A 22,809-nucleotide genomic window follows, 5' to 3' on the forward strand; every position below is an offset into this window, starting at 1 on the left:
CTTGTCATTTCTAGATGTGACAAAATGTCGACAATGGAATATGAAAACCTATTATTAAGAATTGAAATTCATTTGGATGAAAGGCATCTAATAATGCAGGCCATGTTTAATCCTCCATTTAAAAAAAAAAACATGATCCTTCATGTCACTTCATAGACCTATCCTATTGTAATTTAAAAAATGTAACTGTCTCTATTCAGCCATGACAAAGCTATCATTCATTCACTCCAAAGATGTATTTAGAGTGCCCACCAACTTCTAAAGTCAAAGGATTTCACTGTTGTGGTTGAGATTTCAGACTAATTATAAGAGGACAACATACAATTAAATATGAGATGATGTAAACGAGCACATTCATGAAATCATCAGTAGTTTATGAATGTTCTTACAGTGATCCGGAGGGAGATAGGATTTCACAGGGATGAATGACTACCAGTAGCAATAAAGTCAAAGTCAGTAAAGGAGACAGTGGGCAAGGAGTGGCAGAGAGGAGCAGAGATATGTTCCAGACTCAGGATTGTAGGCATAAGAGCTATGGATGGAAAACAGCAGAGAGAAAAGAAGAGGTTGGGAATGAATATGAGTATCAACATTCATTTGAGGGGATGAGTTGATTGAAATATTTGAATGTTGGATAGAGGGGCTTAATTTCAATGTACTGGTTTTAAGACAGACTTCAGAAAAGAGATATAAAAGGCAGGTTACATAGAAGAAGATAACGTAAGAATTATTCTGGAGGCTGAGTTGGCAGAGGGAGAGTCTGAAATTCACTGGTATTGTCAAGTATGAGGTGATAACATTGTACTATAAAAATGGATTATCAAGCAAATCTTAAATTATCTGTATGGGAAAAATGGCAAGATTGGTTATGGGTTGCTTATCAGGACTACTGGGAAGCAGCTTCTTTGTGTTCAGAAATGAATCAGGCTTGAGTCCTAGAACATTGGGCGGATGAAGATGTGTCAGTACAAGAGAGGAGCTCAGTCATTAATGCTGTATTTGACAAGACAGCAGTTTAATTTTTAAGTATTAGAGATGCGTTGTCTTTGGAAGAGCCAAGTGAAGACTCATGTAGTCACCTCATTATATAAATAATTTTAAAGGTAATTTATAGTTGGTGGCAATAAAATTATTAGACTTATGAGAGGTGAACTAGATTTATAGTCAACTCAGAATAATAACTTTTTAAACTATATGCCAGGCCTAATTCTGCACATGAGGAATATAGGGTAAACAGAGGGTGAGCTCTGTCCTCAGGGAACTTACAAAATACTAGAGTGAGTAGGAGAAACTTTGAAAGTACCATAGTAAACATTGTAGGAAAGGGGAAATAGATCATCCTTAGAGATTTGAGATGGCTACATTTGCAGGGTAGCAGGAAAAAGAACAAATAGGATTCCACAAAAGAGAAATTTGAATTTTATAAAAAGAACCAGATGTATGGTTTGAAATATCATTGAATTAGAATTAACTTAAATGTCCATTACTAGGAGAATTTACTTTAAATTGTGAAATATTAGAGAAACATTATTAAATGAGATATCTTTATGCACTCATATATGTAGATATCTGTGATGTATTTAGTGAAAATGGAAAGTGCAGAATGACAGTAATCTCATGTTTATAAACTAAAACATTTATAAAAATGCACTCATACAAATATATATTTGTGCATATGCATAGAAATTGGTCAGGAAGCCTACTCACCAATTATTAATATTTGTTTATATTTGAGGAGTAGAATCAGGAGAATCAGAAAATAGGGACTTTCAGTGCATACATCATATATTTCTGAACTATTTTTAATTTAATGCAATGGACATGCATTTTTTTCATCGAAATTCATACTGAAATAATTAATAGATTCACATACAGTTGTAAGAAATTGTTCCTGTCCTACAACTCCCTGTGGTTCAGTCCTTTCTTATTTTTTCTTTTTGTCCATTTTCTCTGTTGTTCACATTGGCTAAATTCTGTTTACCTCAAGAACACTGATTCTGTTCTCTGCAATATCCTGTCTATTATTGAGCTCATCCAGTGAGTTTTTAAATTTCTCTTATTATATTTTTTGGTACTGTTATTTCCATTTGACTGATGCTGAGATTGAACGCGGGAAAGCCTGACTGTAAGCTTCCTGGAAGTAGAGGGTAAAGTAGGAAACGAAAATCACGCATCTTCCTTTCTGAGAAGTAGAAACACAACAGCTCTCAATAATGTCAAAGAGTTTCCTAGTCTTCTCCCGAGAGGAAGTTCTCACTGTTGGAGACAGACTACAGGAGTAGTTCTCAGAATAACCAGTAAGCAACTGAACGTGCGCTTCCTCAGTGACTCCGTGGTGAAGAATTCGCCTGCGATGCAGAAGACCCAGGAGTCACAGGTTCAGTCCTCGGTTTGGGAAGATCCCCTGGAGGAGGAAATGGCAACCTACTCCAGTATTCTTGCCTTGGAAATCCCATGGACAGAGGAGCCTGGCGGACTACAGTCCATAGGGTTGTAAAGAGTCAGACACATGCACACTCTGAGTGCTGAATGTATTTTCTGCATATCTCTTGAGGGAAATGTTATAGTCCAAAAGAAAATCTAAATGATTACTCAGTCTCAAATTACAGCCCAGGTCACCACAGTTGACAAGGAGAAACGTTATTATAGAGGGAAACAGAAGGACTTAGTAATGAGTTGGGGAAAGAGCTTAGTTCCATAGAAACTCCCAGGTCTGAGAAGAAGTAATTACATTGTGATGGTTTAAAAGTATGTGTAACAGTAGCTGCTGAGTAACATCCCAAGAGTGGGAAAGACCCAGTTTATCTTAATTAAGACACTTCATGAGACCAGTTATTTGAGGTATGGGTTTCTATGGGCTTTCTGACAAAAAATGTAGAAAAAGAGAGGTCATTGACAAGTTAGACAGCTGAATGAAATTACTGTATACAATATCCAGGAAGAGTGGGAATCATTGTTCAACAGAAACAACCTGGGGGGTCTGAACTTTCAGCAGGGGGAGATTTAAAGGGGAATCATGTTGTGAGACCTACTGGGAAAAAGGACTCCTTGAATTTGGTTTTCACTGGGTGGCCTGCTGGATGGAATGAGTGGGAAGATTTCATTGAGGAGGTCATTAGGTTGTAGTCTTAAATACATTATTTGGAAACCAAGCAAGGATTGCTTCTAAGAAAGTCAGTGGTATCAAATGTAGGAGGAAATATGAAATGAGAATGAAGGGGGACACAGGTGGGTATTAGTATTGTTGGAGAGCATTTTCATCTAAGAGAATGAAAGAAGGGGAGCGAAGATGTAGGAAAGACCCAGGAGGTAGGAAAGGAGGATGTAGCTAATATTCTAAGATGAAAGGATCTGTGAAAAGTCACCTAGAAGGAGTATATTATTGGAACTATTGTTGTCGATAAATGGTGTCAGGTCAAAAGATAACTCAAAAATGCCCAAGATACACATGAAGAAATTGTGGAGGAAGGAATAGGATCACAGGTTTTAGGAAGGAAACTGACCATGAGAAAACAGATTTCTCAAGAAAATACAAGGTAGAACATCTAGAGCTCTAACAGACTTTGAATTTGGAAAGGTAGACATCTCTGCCTCTGCTCTTAAAAGGAAAGATGAGTATATGAATGTGCAGATGGCTTGAAACCCTGTTATGCATAAATTAGAATTTTATTTTTCTGTTACTTAATTTCTGTACAGTGGCCCATTTCAATATGGTGATGGAAAGCTCAAGCCTTTCAAGCCTCTCTTGTCTCCCATTTTCCTGGTCCTTATTCCTCTCAGGCCACTGTTGAGGGATCCCTTGCTTCTATCAGTCTGTCAGTAACTCTGTGATTTTTCCATGACATTCAAGGAAATCCTGGCTCCAAGTTTATGCCTGCGTGGCTCAGTAATCTCTCACAAATGTCCCCAGGACTGTGTGCACACCCTCAGACATTCGCTGTCTGGAGTCCTGCTTCTGCCTCACCCAGGAAGTGCAGTGCATGGCTGGAGGACTCTCACGCTTCTCTTCTCCTCAAGTCTGCCCCATAAGTCCTCCCTTTTTCTTGTCTAGAGGTGGAACGCTGACGTGACCAGGAGGGTCTATGCTCCGTTCACATGGCATGTTGCTTACATACTTGTACCTGTCTGAAGCCCTTACTATTTCTGCAAAGGCTTTTGCTCCTGTGACCAGCCAAGAAGACTCTCCCATTTTTGGGGGGGTTAGGAGGCTTTTCCCCTGGGTCATACCTTCCTCAAAGTAATGAACATAAACCATCTTATTTTCTCGAATATGTTGGGGTGGAAGGGAGATGGACTAAATTGGTTAACATTTCTAAAATATGAAAATGCCACAAATACCAAGGATGAAGAGAATGAGAGTTTATTGTGTACCTGCGAAGTACCAGGCACTTCATCCCTAACAACATTTTAAATGTAGATGTTATTTTTACCCCATTCTAAAGATGAAAAAACTGAGGCTATGAGAGTTTATACAACATAGAAATAAATAGTCCTATCTCTGGTGAGTGGCAAAGCCACTTCTCTCTGAAATGGACCCTTCATTCTCCCTTGAAAGTAAAGGGCAGAGTGCAGTATGAATAGCATTCAGAGAAAGCCACAGTGGATATTCTTGACTCTAGTCACCTGTACCTAAATGATGGTGGAAAGGGCTGGTGGAGTTAGAGAAGGGAAGGCACTGATAGTATCAGATGGAGGGAGAGGTTGAGAAGTTGATGCCTCATAAGACTGTTGAATTCTATTCAAAGCACCATTTTAAAACCAGAAGCAGCACCTGTGGCAGGAAACCAAAACTGATCATTGTTGTCAGAAATATAGAGGGATAATAGAGAGGTAAGTGATCATAACAAACTGGCACAGGGTGGTAGACAGAAGCCTTATGTTTTAGAATAAGGAACACATCACTGAATTTGAAAGTAACATGGTACTTCACAACAGGGAAGCAATGATGAAGGGTATAAGAAAAGGTGAGGAAATTTGAAACCATGATGTTGGAGAGATCGTATAATCCCATGTTACTTCCCCATATTCTTATTGCCACATCTTACCCAGTGGGTTTTAACTTCAAGTTATCTAAGAATTGTTCATCGCTTGATGATCTGGAAACAAAACCATGGACTGAAGGTACCAGCTCTCTTTTCCTTCTCATTATATGTAGGAAGAAAGAAAGGAAGAAGTCAAAAACTGTACAGAAGAAAGAATATGACTTTAGAGTAATTTGACATGATTTCAAATGCAGATGCAATTTCTTCTGTGTGATCATAAATGAAGGAATAATTATATTTGTATGACCACTTGGTTGAGAGGCTTTATGGTTATGATCAGTTGCCTAGTGTAGGACCCAGAACATAGCAGGAGCTCTGTAAATGTAAATCATTTTTCCTCCACCTTTATTCATTCAACAGATATTTTTAGAGCAGTTAATTTTATGCCACAGATAATGTATTAGTCAGCCTAGGCCACCTTATACTGAACTAATAAAGACCCCTTAATCTCAGTTGCTTAAACACAACAGAAGTTTAATTCTCCCACTAACTCAAAGTCTGCTGTTTATTTAGATGGCTTTATTGGGCTTCTCTTCTCCATGTAGCAGTCCAGATCACTTCAGTCTTTTATCCTAACTTGAAGACCTCTTCAAGCATCACTACAACAGAGAAAGTGCTGTCCAGAACTGCTCTTAGAAATTTCTACCTGGAAGTGACACACATCACTTAGCTGGCAATCCATTGGTCAGAACTAGTCCTGTAGCCTCTCCTGCTTCAAGGGGATGAACATGGAGTCTTCTGTGTGCCCAGGAGAAGAGACGAACTGAATATTGATGAATACAAGGAATGTCTTCCACTAGCAAGGCAGAGCACTAGGTACTTAGTAGTAAACAAAGCAGGCATCATTTATCTTTTACTCATGGAGCTCTCAATCCAGAGTGATATGGGAAAGCGATGGCATCTGAAAAGAGCCAGGTTTCTGCCCAGGCAAGGCAAGGAGCTAGATCAAAGTGGTTGTATTCAATAAGTATAATGTTATGTGGGAAAACAGGAAAGGGTAACAGTTGAGTATAAGTGACAAGTATGGAGAACTTAGCAATCCTCAATAAATATTTACTGAATGAATGTTAAGAATAAGAAGAAATTTAGCTCTGAAAAAACTAAATGGGAAAGGCGACAGAGAGAGAACAGATATAGGAAGAAAAAACACATGGAAACAGTTTATGCTTTTCAAATGTTCTGAATAATATTTGGGAATAAAAGCTGTTCTTGCTATATCTGCTGCTTCCAGTAAGCCTGAAATATTCTGTGCTGGTCTCTTCTGCCATAGCTGGGCTGCGGAGGAATGTGTTCTCAGCCAGACTGTTTCATTCTTACCTAGTCAAGAATGTGGGAATTGTTGGGAGACTTGGACTCTGACTCATCTTCTAGAATGTTTTATGATGAATCGAGTTAGCTTGATGGGCAACTGTCAAATATGGAAGTGTCACAGGCAACGAGTAAATGTGCCACTATAAATACTGAAAATGCTACAGAGTTAAGCAAAAACCTTTATGAATACAACTGTATGGCAGAATCCTGGAGAGAGGTGATTCCTTAAAGCTTTAAAATGATTTATATAAAAAGGTTTATTAAAGGAATGATAGAAAACAAGTAAAAAGAAGAAGACATTTATAATATACCCCCTACACTTAAACCCTGTTAACATTTCAGTATGGTTTACCTAGGACTCTGTCACCTCTCTTTCACGTAACAGTATTTTCCATGTCAAAAAATACACTTCTGCAAAATTATTTTTCATGGCTGCATGGTATTGTATCATACATATGTGTCAAAATATATTTCTTTATCATCCCATTAGGTTGTTTACAGATCATTGCCATTATACACAATGCTGTTAAAAACTTACCTTGACTGAATTTCTGTGCACCTGTTTATTTCAGAGAGTAACTTTTCTAATTGAAATTAGAATTGGAATTACTATGGCAAGAGTTATGTACAATTCAAGGCTTATTATGTACATTACCAAATTGCCCTCTAAAATATTGTTGCAATTTATATTACTACCAACAGTGGATAAGAGCAGAAGAATGTTTAAGAATCCATAGTCTACAAATGTGGTTATAGAAAATTGACTATATTATAAAAGTATGTTTAATCTTGACAGCTGTTCGCAAAAAGGGGCCCTTAAAATATTATTTTTAAATCCTCCATCCTATATTTCATGCCTTATGCTAAAATCATAAGTATGAGAATTTCACTTTAGATTTCTTAGAAAAGAGTTGGAGACAGATTCACATATTTTACTAAATGGGTTCATTAATATCATGGGTGCTAGGATAAGATCCATGGATAATACATTGGATATCTGCAATGAGTTCCTCTCTTGACAGAATATATTGAGATCTGCCATTGATATATCCAGGCCTTGCTATATGGCTGTGGTGAAATATCCGTTCACATCTTTAATGATCCTCTGAATAGGAGGCAACTTCTCGTTTGTCTAGAGAAAACTTTTCAGCTGAATTGACTATGTAAACTGAAAAAGACATAGATGAAATAGTCAAGTGTCTACTTAAATATATGTAATGTACTAATTTAGACATAAATAATACTTTAAAACACATATTACACATAGAGTATTTTTAGAAGTATTTCTTTTTTCTCAACCTTACAGTTCATGAAGCAGTTTTAGTTCAACTCCCCCCTCCCATGCATTCTTGACATCACCTTTTCAGGCAGTTGGCACGTTTCCACCAGCTGTCATCTGGAATTTAGTCTAAGTGGTTTTGGGGTACAAGCTTCTGAGACTGTATGATACCATCCCTGGAAATCTTTTCACCAGCTTAAAAACCCACTTACTACTCATGGTCTCTAGTAACCACTTACTCTGTTACTTTTTCTTAGTGATCTTTAAAATACTTGTTTTCAACAGTACTTTGAATTATTAGGTCATGTCTCCCAAAATAATTACTAACTCCATATTAAATTCCTTGACTTCTGTTTTTACCGGTTCCATCAAGTGAATGGCTGCTAAAACTATTGAAAATTCTCATCAATTGGTGTCTTAGGTTTAAGGCAACTTCCTTAAACTGTGCTTCATAAAAAATAAAGTGAGAGAGTGCCTGGTATTATGAGAGACTTTATAAGGACTTTAGATAAAATGCCTCTTTTTCTGAGGGATAATTATGCAGAAGAAAAATCTCACCTTACATTCATCCATATATTATAGTTTAAACAGAAAGAGAGGGGATCTATACAAATCTCTTTTGTGTTCTTATGCAAAGTGACTATTGAATATGAAAGCTTTTGTCCACCTATAAAAAATATCTTAAGAATACAGTAGGATTGTCATGCATTTACCTTGTATAGAAACACTGAAAATATAGGTTTGTGGAGCCTACTTCTTTGAAATATTCACATTGGAATTTTTCAAGAACTACAGCTTCTACCCAATTAAACATCCTTCCAATCCCAAACTGTGTCTACTTTTATTTTACTACAAAACAAACCAATCAACAAACAAAAAAGCAGCAGAAAATATTTAGAATAGATATTCTCTTAAGGAACCATAGTCTAAATTTTTGGAACTCAGAATGAAGAATTTAGAGAATGGAGTGGCTAGATTTCCCTGTAGTGTTTCTCCCTCTTTAAAATATGTTATATTGTTTCCATTCTTTTCATCCAAGTATTTCCAAGAGAATCAGAGTAAAATAACCTATGTTACAGATTAGGTGACAACTATTTGTTCGATGTGGTTGAAGATAGCATATGGGATATTCTTTAAACTATTTAAAATCTTTGTTCTTGCCCATAGCAGTAGAATATATGAGAATTACCCCCCAAAACTTCCCAATAGTACATGTATGTAATACCCATCATCTTAAAAAGCAATGAACATTTTACCACTGCTTTCTTTATTATATGAAGCAAATCAAACTGAGAAATATAGAGCTTAAAATAAATTGTTACAGAACTCTAATTCTATAAGATCTTACAATTCCAGGAGATTATAAATGCTGTTTTAAAATGTTAATCAGAAGATGCATTTGTTTTAATTCTTGATACTGAAAATATTGACTGAATTGTGAATTAACACATTTAGGGTTGCAGATGTCATTTTTCATGAGATTTCCTGAATGATGTAATTTTCATATTTCATATAGCAGTTTGATCAATTTACAGATTTATTTTACATAATTAGTTGGTAAATGAGAAATTCAATTGCTGATATATAACTATTCCTCTGTAATATAGAAAATAAGTTTAAATTCTGAATTATAAATAAAAAGGCAAATATTTTGAAGACATCTGGTCCACATCTGTCTGAAATAAGATAATTTAAAACAGTGTAATTAACTGCAAGAAATACTGAAATATTCACACCTTAGAATGTAAAAAATAACTCATTCCATTTTAGTGTGATTTTTTGAATTGGTGAATTTTTTTTTAATTTTAGTGTCCTTTAGCCTCTCATTCTGTCATTACAAAGAAGACTGACAAGCTAAACAAACAAAAATAATACATGTTTTTCAAAGCTTCTACTAAATGAAAGAATTATCTTTATTACTATTCTTTTATGTGTTGACTAACCTCCACTCCTAAGTTAATACTCAAAAGACTTAGACTCAGGCCTATCCCCTTTTGATGTATTTATAATTCTCCATTCAATTATTTAAAATGAGAGATTAGTGAGAGAGTCTGTAATCTCACTCCCTAAATTGTGTGTTCCTTGTGGACACAGAGAGGCTCAGTAAATGTGAGAGGGAGGTATTCAGACTCATGAAAATGAAAAGCATCTTTGGTACATTCTCATGATCAGTAGAGAATTGTTGTTTGAAGACTGATCTTTTCTTTTGTTAAAAACCCTGTGTTAAGTGGAAAATTAACCATTTTAGGAGAAAGGAAAATACGCTAGACTTTCTATGCATGTGTGCTCAGTCACTTAAGTCATGTCCGACTCTGTGCAACCCTATAGACCATAGCCTACCAGGCTCCTCTGTCCACGGGATTCTCCAAGGCAGGAATACTGGAATGGGTTGCCATGCCCTCCTCCAAGGGATCTTTCCAACCCAGGGATCGAACTCATGGTGTCTCCTGCATCCCAGACAGATTCTTTACTGGTGAGCCACCCAGGAAGCCCAGACTTTCTATGTTCTAACCCCAAAATGTGAAAAACACGATAAATTTCTCCCTTAATGAAAAGCTGCAGAGCTTTAAAACTTTGATAGGACTGAATTTCAATCCATGAGAAGTTAGGGGTTACCTGGTGGTTCAGATGGTAAAGAATCTCTCTGCAATGTAAGAGACTCAGGTTCAATCCCTGGGTTGGGTAGATCCCCTGGAGAAGTTGGCTACCCACACCAGTATTCTTGAGTGGAGAGCCCCATGGAGAGCCTGGCAAAGTTAGATTCATGAACACACACAATGATAATGCTACAGTGTAAGGGCGGGGGGAGATCTCTGCTCTGATGCCAGAGGTTCCCCTAACAGTAGACTGGGAGAGGGATTGAGCCTATGAGAAGTGAAAACATACCTAATACATGCCCTAAGATATCACAAGTGATATTTTGTGTTTTTATTTCCAGGGAGCATGATAAAGATCCAGAGAGTTTTTTTAAGATATTGATGCATCTTAAGGATTTAGGACTCAATTTCCACGTATCTGTCCTTGGAGAAACATTCACAGATGTCCCAGGTATCTCTTTTGTGTTTTCTAGTGTGTATTTTTATAGATGACATAAGCTCTACAACTTAAGTATTAATTTCCATGTTTCCCTTTGTTAGAATAATCAAGATGAGCACTGTTAACCGAAAGATTATACTATGGCATTAAACTGTGATTCAATTAAAAAAATACTTAAGTAAGCATTCTTTGATTTAAGTTGAGAACGTGAAGTCATCTCTTTTATCAAATATAGTTTATACAATGCATCTTGATGTAAATAAAATATATTGCTTTAGGCATCTTAACAGTTAAGGAAAGTGGGAATTCATAATTGGATATACAACCTCTCACCTCGGGGTCACTGGTTTGAATCCTACTCTCTCTGGTAATGGCTGAAATACATTACCATCTGTTAGGTGGCCTGTGTAAAGCATTTTGGCATCAAACTTGTAAAGTGGAGTAGATCCATATCATAGTTGTCATTGGTCTGTGCTTTTTTAATTGAACTTGAGAAAGCAAACAGAAATCCGAAGCTGATAGCAGCAAGTCTTCTCATTCCTAATGCCATAGGGAGCTTCTTCCGAACCATTTCCTTCACCCTGCATCCTCACTGGGCATGTCTGTGTCAGTAAGACAGGGAATCTTGACCACCATTCTAAACTCTTAAATGTTCATATTTTTTAAGTTTTGGATATTCAGCTTTTTTTGTAAACTCCAACTATGCATGAGTGGGTTCTCAGTTGCTAAGTTTTGTCTGACTCTTTGCGACTCCGTGGACTGTACCCCTCCATGTTCCTCCTTGCATGGAATTTCCCAGGTAAGAATACTGGAGTGAGTTGCTGTTTCCTTCTTCAGAGGATTTTCCCAACTCAGGGATGGAACCTGCATCTCCTGCATTGGCAGGCAGATTCTTTACTACTGAGCCACCTAGGAAGCCCAAACCCCGAGTATGCAGGCAAGAAAAGTTCAGAAATGCCCTCCGTCATCATGCTCTATGACTCTTAAAGTGTTACTCACGCAGTCGTGTCCAACTCTTTGCAACCCGATGAACTATAGCCCACCAGGCTCCTCTATCCATGGGATTTTGCAGGCAAGAATACTGGGGTGGGTTGCCATTTCTAAGGACCATGTAAACATCACCCTCACTTAGCCAGGACTTTGTGATTCAGGTATGATGTGAGGAAGTACACCCAGCTTGTACCTCAGTCGCCTCATCTGATATGGCTCATCCTCTGCCCCCTGCACTTGTGGACACCAGCCTCTTTTTAGTTCCTCTAAGGTTCAAGCTTCTTTAAACCTCTGGACATTTGCCTATTTGTCTGTTATTCATTTGATCTCAGCTCAGGTGTATTTTCTTTCAATGTGAAACTTTATCATGGTCTCATGGCACCCTATACTTTTACCTTATGATACTTTCCTTAGTTTCTAATCATATAATTATGTGAAATTTCTTATCTTACTGCCACACACACACACAAAGTAGAACATAGGTGCTGGGTAGACACGGGTTGTGACTGTCTCATTCATCACTGTTTCTCAAAGCCTAGTGCAGTGCCTGACACAAGGCTGGAACCTAGTGAATGTTGGGTAAAACTACTGTGAACTTCCTACCCTCAAGCAATTTATAGTTTTCTTAAAGAAGGAACAGTTTTGCATAAGAAGAGGAAATAGGAAGGGAAACACAGAATAATATAATTATACATGAGTACTGACTCATGTGGCTTAGAGTAGAATGTTAATTGAAGGGCTAGCACTTGAATAGCCAGAGAATTAGGATATCCCAAAAGGGGAAACAACATGGGAAAAGCATGGAGAAGCAAATATTACAGATATCATACTGAAATGAGAGGACAATTTCAGGGATTAGTGCTATGAGATCCCTAAGTAGGATAGAAGATTCTGCATACAAAATTTAGTAAGTAAGTAATACATAGACAGGTAGAGCCAGAGTATGGAGGATCTGCAAAGTAGGTTAGGTAAAGGTAAAAAATAGGGAGCCTTGGTCTTGAACTGGAAAGAGATATGATGAAACCTGTATTTTAGGAAGATTTCTGTTGCAGTGATATGTAGGCAAAATCACAGTAAGACTGCAGAGTCATCCAAGCATGGATTCTGTGAGGTGATTTGTTTTTGTTCAGTCGCTAAGTCATGTCCGACTGTTTGTGACCCTATGGACTGCAGCACGCCAGACTTCCCTGTCTTCCGCTATTTCCTGGAGTTTGCTCAAAATCATGTCCATTGAGTCAGTGATACCATCCAACCATCTCATCCTCTGTCGTCCCCTTCTCCTGCCCTCAATCTTTCCCAGCATCAGTCTCTTCTAATGAGTCAGCTCTCCGCAACAGGTGGCCAAAGTATTGGAGCTTCAGCTTCAGGATCATTGTGGTGGTTGGTGGTAGAAAGATTAGTGAGAGGGCTGTAGGATAAAGAGATTCTCAAGGAAAACACGGGAAAAAATTTGGTAGATGGATGGCTATCGAGAAAGAAGGAAGAAAAAAAATCAGCTTATTTGCCAAGCTGGTGATTTCAGTCTCATTTGTGCCAGTGTTGAGGTGTTTGTGGATGAACTGAGGAAAGTGGCTGGAGAAGACTGCTAAGCAGAGGGCTTCTCAGCCAGCTTCACTGTTGGGTAATTTTAAGCCACCACTACAAAGAAGACTAGGTTTTTCCTCAAAGGGCCATGATTTTGGAATCACAGCTCTCCCTTCCCACCCGTTTAGCAATTTAGAGCAGCATCGGGGGATTGAAAGTGGGATGGGGAGCAATTAGGGGCCTGAGAACTGAGTGCTCAGTAATTACAGGCTCAGTCTTTTACTCACTTTGGCCTGACCTCAACACATACTTATTGAGCACCTTGGAAGAGGGATTTCACAGTGAACGGGATACAGCCCGCGCCTCAGGGAGCCCCGCCTTGGGGAGACACTTTCGTATAATCAGCACATACCTAGGATGCTGTGGATCACTATGGGATGCTGTGGAAGACCGTAGGGAGAGTCCTGTTACCTATGCACACACTCCTGTTATTCCCAGTTTCAACTGGTACTCCCTCTGCCTTCGCCTCTGGCCCGTCTGTCATGTCAGACGTGAATCAGCTCTTTAGGCTGCAGCTCTTCATCTTGCACGTGGGAGGAGCGCGGTGTTGGCTTGATGCACGAGTCTGATGGCTTTCCACATTGTGCTCCTAGATGGCCACATGGCCAGTCTTTACTCCAGAGGTTTCCGACAGGACATTTCGTGTAACTTCAGCTGTTTTTATCACTGTTCGGGCTTGGTGAACACCAATATAGCACTTGGTGTATTTCAGGCATTGTTCTAAGCCATTTATAAATGTTAACTCTTTAACCTCTTAGCAGTCTTGTTCAGCATTACTATTTCCATTTTTCTTAGTAGGGGAACAGATACAGAGATGTTAAATGAGGTAACATAACTGTGTAGTGTTTTTAACCACTGTGCTATGCTACATTTCCATTTTCTTATTTTCTGACCCAAGTGTTTCTCTAAACATTTTTTCCCCCAGCTCACCATCTAGCACTTCACACAAAGGGTTACCTAGCAGGTACAGAGGAGCCTGGCAGGCTATAGTCCATGGGGGTCACGAAGAGTCAGACAGGACTTAGTCACTAAGTCATTTCTTTGCCTGCTGCCTCTCCCAGGTGCTCTGTTATCGTATCGAAAACCCATACTTTAACACCAACCTCTCTCCATTGAAACTATGCAGTTTCAGCCAGAAGAAGAACTCTAGACACTGTTAACATTTATGAGGAAGTGGCTTTCTTCTAAATAATTGCAAAAATAGTTATTATTACCCTGTTCATTGCTCCTGTTGACAGAATAGAAGCAAATATTTGCTACTTGCTTGGTCCTTTGTTGAGTTATTTCATGTAATGCTGATGATAATCCCAGTGGAGTATGTATTATTATCCCATTTGATAGATGGAAAAACTGAGTCTTTGAAAGTTTGAATCAAACTTTGATTATACTGTTTGTGGGTCAAGTTTTGTCTTTCACAAGCAAAACCAAGACAGGTTTAAACATGTTAGCAGGGCCATTAATTACTCTTTTTTCCTTGAGGTATGATTTACATTTAACATTGTATACATTTAAGGCATACAGTGTGATAATTTGATACATTTACACATTGCAACACAGTCATCAGTGTAGTTCTAGCTCTCACATCACATAATTATTTCTTTTTTGTGATAAGAATATGTAAAATCTAGTCTTCAAGCAGTTTTGAAGTTATATAATACAGTGTTGTTGACTATAATGACTATGCTGTACTTTTATTGCATTATAATATACATATCACATAATCCACTTGCTTTCCTTGTACATTTCAATGATTTTTGGTATATTTACAGAATTGTGTAATTATCACCATGCATAGAGTTTGTTTGACTGGTTTTTTTTTTTTTTGGCCATGGGGCATGTGGGGTCTTAGTTCCCAACCAAGGATCAAACCTGCACCCCCTACAATGGAAACAGAGTCTTAACCACTGGACCTCCAGGGAAGTCCCCACTATGCTCTTCATTTGATCTCCAGGATTTATTCTTACTCTGCTTGAAAGTTTGTACATTAATGACTCTTTATTCAACTTGTTTCTCCTTCCCTCTGCATAGAGCTTGTAGGAAAAGGTAACATATCTCTGAGCAATGGCATTAGCGCCAATGAGTTTTACTGCCCTTTTTGATGCAGCAATCTCCTTTAAATTTCTTTTAAAAATATTAAAACCACAATAGAGCAACTCTGTAGAGTTTTCATACTGTTGATTGTTTTCAATTTATGTTGTTGCAAGGTTTTTATCATCCTTTTTTCTGAAAAGTGTGGTAGAGTAAGATTACTGATTCTAGTTCATTTATAACTACATAGTTTATAGCTCTTTAGTGTCATCCTTTCATCTAACAAAAGAGGAGCATGACCTAGGACAGTGACAATTCCAAGTGCTTAGAGCTGAGCACAGTGTGAGACAGGCAGCAGTAGGTAGTTGCACGGTTAGGAGTAGAACAGAAGAGTCACTTCCGTATGTGTTCAGTAAATGTTTTCTGTTGTTGTTGTTTTAATTTTGGCTGTGCTGGGTCTTTGTTGCAGCACACAGACTTTCTCTAGTCGTGGTACGCGGGAGCTTCTCTAGCTGTGGAGCACAGGCTCCAGAGCACGCGGGTTCGGTTGTTGCAGCACGCCAGCTTCTCTAGTTGTGGTGTTCGGGCTTAGTTGTCCCAAGGCATGTGGGATATTAGTTCCCTGACCAGGGATTGAACCCACATCCCCTGCATTGGAAGGCAGGTTCTTAACCTCTGGACCATCAGGGAAGTCCCTGTTTTGTATGTTCTATGCCAAGCACCAAACGAGATGTTTAGGTTGAAGTGGTGAATAAAGCAAAACATCTTTTGTGATGTTTGCATCACAGAAGTAGTCCAACCCCAGTGCTTTTTTCATCGGTTCCTAGAGCACTTAGGACCTGCCAGGTACTGTTTGAAGCCACTTGTGCATTGCCTTCTCTTTTTCCTTTTAATTAATTAATTTATTTTAATTGGAAGCTAATTACTTTACAATATTGTGGTGGTTTTTGCCATATTTCACATGAATTAGCCACGGGTGTACATGTGTCCCCCATCCTGAATCCCCTCCCATCTCCCTCCCCATCCCATCCCTCAGGGCCATCCCAGTGCACCAGCCCCGGGCACCCTGTCTCATGTGCCGAACCTGAACTGGCGATCTGTTTCACATATGATAATATACATGTTTCAATGCTAATCTCTCAAATCATCCTACCTTCACCTTCTCCCACAGAGTCCAAAAGTCTGTTCTTTATCTCTGTCTCTTTTGCTGGCTCACATATAGGGTCATCATTAGCATCTTTCTAAATTCCATGTATATGTGTTAACATATTGTATTGGTGTTTTTCTTTCTGACTTACTTCACTCTGTATAACAGGCTCCAGTTTCATCCACTTCATTAGAACTGATTCAAATGTACAACAACCCTATAAATTAGGCTCTGTTGTATCATTTTACAGCTGAAAAAAGTAAGAAAGAGGGAGGTTAAGTCACTTGCCTGAAATCACACATCCATCCAGTTTTCAATCCACAATTCAAACCTTGTCATTCCACCCCTCTGCCATTATCCTTTAAGTGAAAACCACGGAATTATCTGTATTTCACAGGTAAGAAAGCAGAAGGTGATAATGGTGGAAAATTCCTGGCTACACATATGAAATCATTTTCATTTTCTCTAATAATTTCTATGCAAATGGAAAGTTTAAAAACAAACAAAGAACCCCCACAAAGCCTCAGATTCATTTCCTAAATATATCACTCCTTAGACATTAAAGTGAACTCCCTCTTCTTTCTGCCATCTGTCTTCATCACAAGAAAGGTGTCAAAAACAATATGAAGTGGAAAGATATTCCAAATAATACTTGGCATATATTTACTGTTCAATAAATACTATTTGAATGAATGAAGAATAAGTCTAATGTAATAGAATAATGTAGTTTACATTACCATATCAGGTATCTAAGAACCATTGTTGAAATGATTTCTAAATATTAGCGAGTTAGTGAATGAAAATAGAGAACCCTAAGACTTAAGGAAGCTTTAAATGGTTTTATATTATATTTTCTGTTTTCATATAAATGACCTTGATTTAACCTAAATCTATTTTTCAATCTGTTCTCATATTTCAGCTCTTACATCAGTCAGAATAAGTTAAATTATGCTAAACTAACAGCCTTAAAAATCTCAATGGTTACAACACTTAGCACTTGTGTTTTTATTCATTCTATGTATTTATCTCAGGTGAGCAGTAGTCTTCTACTCGTATGGTCACTCAAGGACCTAGACTTTCAGAGAGAGACCAAGCCTTCACCATCACAAGCATTACCTGTTACTGTGCCAGGTGGAAGAGAAAGCTGGGAAGTTCTTCCAGAAGCAAGTTACTGCTCTGGCCTAAAAGCAACATTGCGTGCGTGCTCAGCCACCAAGTTGTGTCTAACTCTTTGCGACCCCATGGACTGTAGCCCACCAGGCTTCTCTGTCCATGAAATTTCTCAGGCAAGAATACTGGAGTAGGTTGCCATTTCTTCTCCAGGGGATCTTCCCAACCCAGGAATCAAATCCAAGACTTCTGCATTGACAGGCAGCTTCTTTTCCACTGAGCCACCGGAGAAGCCCAAAAGTGACTTAAATCTTTGGCCAGAACTTGTTGAAGGGTACTGCCCAACACTAAGGGGGCCAGGAAATTCAATCCTGCATTGAGCCCAGAATGGGGGAAAGCAGAAATAATTGATGCAAAGCACTGTTGACACCATAGCTCTTTAATATGCATCATGATCTATGGTGCATCATAGAGAAAAATCAAGCCTATCCAAGATATCTGTCTTGGTCTGATATCTGGGTGAGTCTTCCTTGTTGAATGGATAACTTAATAAATACAAGAGTACTGCTCATAGTCTTCGTGCTGGAGACAGCCCAGCTAGTATCTGCAGCCACATCTAGCAACTGTGTCCCATTAAGCAGAGTCCATACAAAGTCGAGTTGGGCTCTGTGGGAATGGAGTTAATTATCACTTGTGGTGATGGCATTTTGAAAAGCTTATAGTGTCAGTCAGTAGTACCACAATTGAGAAACGGTGATTCTATGAATTCAAGTCAGAAGGTCAGGTTTCAGACTGGGTCCTGTAGTTTTTCAGATTAAACTCAGTTAATCTATCTGTACAGTATAAAAGAGGAGATGGGTGGGAAAGAGAAATTATAATAATAGTTATGATAATAAAACCACCCACCCTATCTCACGTCCTATGAGTTATAGTGAGGATTTCAGGCATAGTAGCATAATTTGGGGGAAAGTACTTTCTAAACTTTTAATACTGTCCAGTTTTTATTATAAGACTCATGAATTTCTCTTCAGAGTTTATATATGGAGTGAGTCTTTAATGCATTTTGTATCTGAAGAGGACATTAATGATGCTGAACCTTAAAAGTTCATTCTTGCCATTATTTTAATTATTTTTAATCCAAAAATTGAAAGGTCATTCTGCCACATAAAGCATCCATCAGACTCCATGTTACAAATGAACCAAAAAGCCTAGAAGCTTCACAGTGTAAATATTTTAGCCTTGGCCCGTTCTCATGACAAGGTCACATTATTGGCCCTTGAGATGGGGTGTGTGTGTGTGTGTGTGTGTGTGTGTGTGTGTGTGTGTGAAGACGATGAAAAGAAGCAGCAGCAAATACTTAAGATATCAAATCAGTGGAATGTGTCTGTGTATTTAATAATTTCTCACAAATGATAATTCTAAACCAAATACTTTGTTCTATGAACAGCCAAAGCCTTACATCAGGATTCCTCTTTCCCAACTTTGTGGAAGAAGGAGTTTTAGCTTTGGCCATGGGCAGTGGGGAGGTGAAAAAACTATAAGAAAAGTGACAACCTGAACTACAGTTTTGTCAGACAAAAGTCCTTCTAGTTCACCTTTAATTTGAGGTTAAGAACAGTTTGTGGAAAGCTTCTGGTTAGTATCTGGCATGACAATGGTTATTACAGTGATCTTGGCATATTCCTGATCCTTTGCTCTGGAGTCAAATGTCAGGTAATTATGTAACATCCCCCCCTCCCCCCATCTCCCTTTTCATTCAGCTCCAGCTACGATCTCATTTTCAGCAGAGCAGCTACACTAAGGGGGAAATAATAGAAACACAAATAACTTACATCACATTAATATAAAGGTATCAAATTTTGCTACAGGGGGGACCCAGCAGAAGGAAAACTATTAATATATTGATCACTGTTGAATTGTAATATGATTATATATGAGATGAAATAAATGTGCCAGTAAGATTAAATAAACTCATTCTCTCTAGACTGTGTGTTTCCCCAAACCTATTCCATTTTCTTTTTTTTTTTAAACAAATTTTGTCACTATTCATTCCCCTGAACATAGAAGCATTAACTGAGTTCCTATTGTGGTCTGGCACCTAATGGTGAATACCAAGAAGAGAAGATGTCATTGCTCTAAAATCTTAATGTCTGGGAAACAAAAACATTTTAAAAATTTCATTTTATGATACCATGTCCTTGTTTGTATTATAACATTTTCAGGTAAATTTTGAATACATTATTTCATAATCCTTACAACAATCTAGTGACTAGCTAGTAAAATAAGGAGTAACACCCTTTGTTTATAACTGAGAGAAATTATTTATGTTGAAATAACATGGAGCTGAGGTAGATTTTCTGCAGACAGAGCCACCTTCATACGATTCTTAGAAATAGGCTTATCATTAATCCCCCAAGAATATGATTGGGGAAGTCAGTTACCAAGAATCTGATATGAAACTGTCTCCTAGTCCTTTGCTGAAGAAGACAACAAAATGTAGTGGGAAAGTAGGGAAGATTAAAATAAATATAGACATACAGGCTCCTGGGGCTTTACAGGTGGTGCTGGTGGCAAAGAACTGGCCAGCAGGTGCAGGAGACATAAGAGACAGAGGTTTAATCCCTGGGTCGGGAAGACCCCCTGGAAGAGGGCATGGCAGCCCACTCCCATATTCTTGCCTGGAGAATCCCATGGACAGAGGAGCCTGGTAAAAAAGTTAGAATCCATGGGATTGCAAACCGTTGGATACAACTGAACCAGCTTAGCACTCTTGTATGCCTATATGCCCTTGACAGGAAAGAATAGATAGAAATGACAATATCTCTTAAGATAACTTATAAATTTAACAAGATTCCAATTAAGATGCCCAAATATCACTTTATATATCCTCACAGACTAGTTCTAAAATTCCTACAAAATAAAGAAATAAGCGGAAAGAATATCAAAGAAATCACTTACAAAGGAATAATGAAGGAAAACACATCCTACCAGATTCAGAACACATATGAAGTGGTAACTTTTAAAAGAGTACTTTACAGATTCAAAAACATGAAGGTAGAGAAAGGGACAAAAATAGAGAATTCAGAAATAAACCCAGCTTGCACATAAATTTAACATCCACCACACTTACGTAACAAAATTTAATATGCGTATCCCAACTTTATAATATTTTTAAGTGAAAATAGGAAATTGAGTAAAATAAGTAAGTTTGTGGAATAAAACTAACAAAACAAATTATTTGTGTAAGTAATTATATGTTTTAAATATATGCTACATTAACAGAGTAAAAGTACAATAACTTACTGAACTCTTATTGTGTGCCAAGCATAAAGCTAAGCCTTTTACTCACACAACTAATAAACAACAGAGATAGTGATAAGCTGAAGAAATAAGTGCTAAATCAAATTTGGGGAATAAAAGCTTTAATTCTTCTAGTAATGAAATAAGTATAAATACAAAGAATTTATGAGAGAGCAGTTACATTGACCAAAACAATAAAAGTAAAGGCATATCCTAACAAAGACTGGCCAACTAATGGGGAAATATCTGTATGTATGGTGAAGCCAATGCAAATTATGTTTCCTGAGCCGTATAAGTTACTATACCCTTGGTGTGACTCAGTAATTTCACGTCAAAGAATATCCCATGGAAGTAATTCTCATGTCTCATCCTGTTCCTACAGCCTCTTTCCCAGTTTTTGCCCTTATATTCTGGAGAAGAAAATGGCAACCCACTCTAGTATTCTTGCCTGGGAAGTCCCATGGACAGAGGAGCCTGGCGGTCTCCAGTCCACAGGGTCACAAAGAGTTGACAAAACTTGGCCACTGAGCACACATGCATGAAGCCCTTATATTCTGGGACCTTAATTCCTCCAAAACCTTCAGATTGGTCTTCTGGCCTCTGGACACTTTGGTATTTGATTCATCCACTGTTATTGGTCTTCTTTCTAAACCCAGCCCATCCAAGAAGAGAATCACAATAGTGTAACAAGAATAAGAACATGTCTCATAGGTTTGCTGTGGGATGAACTTAAATTTCCTGTTAATAAATGATGTTCTTCAAACTTTGACCCCAACCTAATCCCTCATGAATTCCGATCTCCTGAGTACATCTGTGCACTTATCCAATTCCATGCCTTGTATTATTTATTGTTGAAATTCCTCTGCCCCTCAGCATGTAGACACATGCATATCCTTTCTCTGTTTGCAAAATCCCAACTCCATTGATGCTTCTGCTCCTGTGTCTCCCTTTTTCCTTCCCTCCCAAGTTGCTCCCAGCACCCTTCATCATTCTGTTATTTTCTGAGCACATTTCACTGTGCACTACAGTCAGTTGCCACTTGGCTGCCCTAAAGGGTGGTATAACTGACCAGAAGACACTTTGCAGGTGAAGAGTGCAACTTCTTAGACAGAAACATCTCCCTGGGTTTCAGAGTCAGCAACACTCCCAGTTAGAGGGGCAGGCTCCCCTGCCCACCTCCCACCGATACCCCAGACAAAGGTGAAGTTCCTATTCAAAGTACTTGAGAGGCTTTCTTTTCCTTTCTCTGGAAAGGTTTGTGAACTGTGCAGCTGCATTTCCCTCACAAATGCTCAGGAGACTCACTGTGTGTGTGAGCTAAATCGCTTCAGTCGTGTCCAACGCTGTGCGATCATATGGACTGTAGCTCCCCAGGCTCCTCTGTCCATGGGATTCTCCAGGCAAGAATACTGGAGTGGGTGGTCATTCCCTTCGCCAGGGGATATTCCCAACCCAGGGATCAAACCTGCATCGCTTAGATCTCCTGCATTGGCAGGTGGGTTCTTTACCACTAGCACCACCTGGGAAACCCCAGGAGACTCACTAGACTTACTAGACACAAGTAACTGGTAAGAGCTCACTCCCATTGCTCAGCATAGCCACTGAGAATCACTTTTTCCCCTGATCACCCCCAGACATACCATTCCATCAGGCCTAAACTTTAAAACTGCTTGAACTCTATTCCTGCAGCTTCTGTAAGTGGAATATCGATCTTTTATATGGAAACCAAAACATCCCATGCAATTCTCAAGGCAAAATCATTTATCCATCCTACCAGGGAGAAGACCGTGAAAATAATATGTCCTAGAATACAGCTCCCAAAACATCTCTCCAGAAGTTGTTCTCAAAAGTTATAGCTATGAAAACATTACTGAGGAAAAATATTCTTTAATTTTCATAAACTGTCCTTAAAATTTATGAGAAATCTACACCAGAGGAAGACACAAGGAAATAGATGAGTTAATTAAATAATGAATGCAAAA

At 38.4% G+C, this 22,809-nt stretch overlaps 1 protein-coding gene across 16 annotated transcripts in view; it reads left to right on the forward strand.

Moving 5' to 3' along the window:
* GTDC1 (glycosyltransferase like domain containing 1) overlaps positions 1 to 22,809 on the forward strand; it is a 571,706-nt gene that overhangs the window by 369,886 nt on the left and 179,011 nt on the right. For 15 of the 16 annotated variants that reach the window (XR_011490993.1, XR_011490995.1, XR_011490996.1 and 12 more), the window contains one exon: positions 10,571 to 10,680. The exons of the other annotated variant lie outside the window; for it this stretch is intronic. Coding sequence is in view for 11 of the 15 variants with exons in the window: in XM_070476252.1 (XP_070332353.1) it covers positions 10,571 to 10,680 (110 nt within the window). In the remaining 4 variants the exon portion in view is untranslated. The remainder of the gene's footprint in view (positions 1 to 10,570; positions 10,681 to 22,809) is intronic. 16 annotated transcript variants of the gene reach the window in all.

This window comes from Odocoileus virginianus, chromosome 13 (assembly GCF_023699985.2).
Source record: "Odocoileus virginianus isolate 20LAN1187 ecotype Illinois chromosome 13, Ovbor_1.2, whole genome shotgun sequence".
NCBI lineage: Eukaryota > Metazoa > Chordata > Mammalia > Artiodactyla > Cervidae > Odocoileus > Odocoileus virginianus.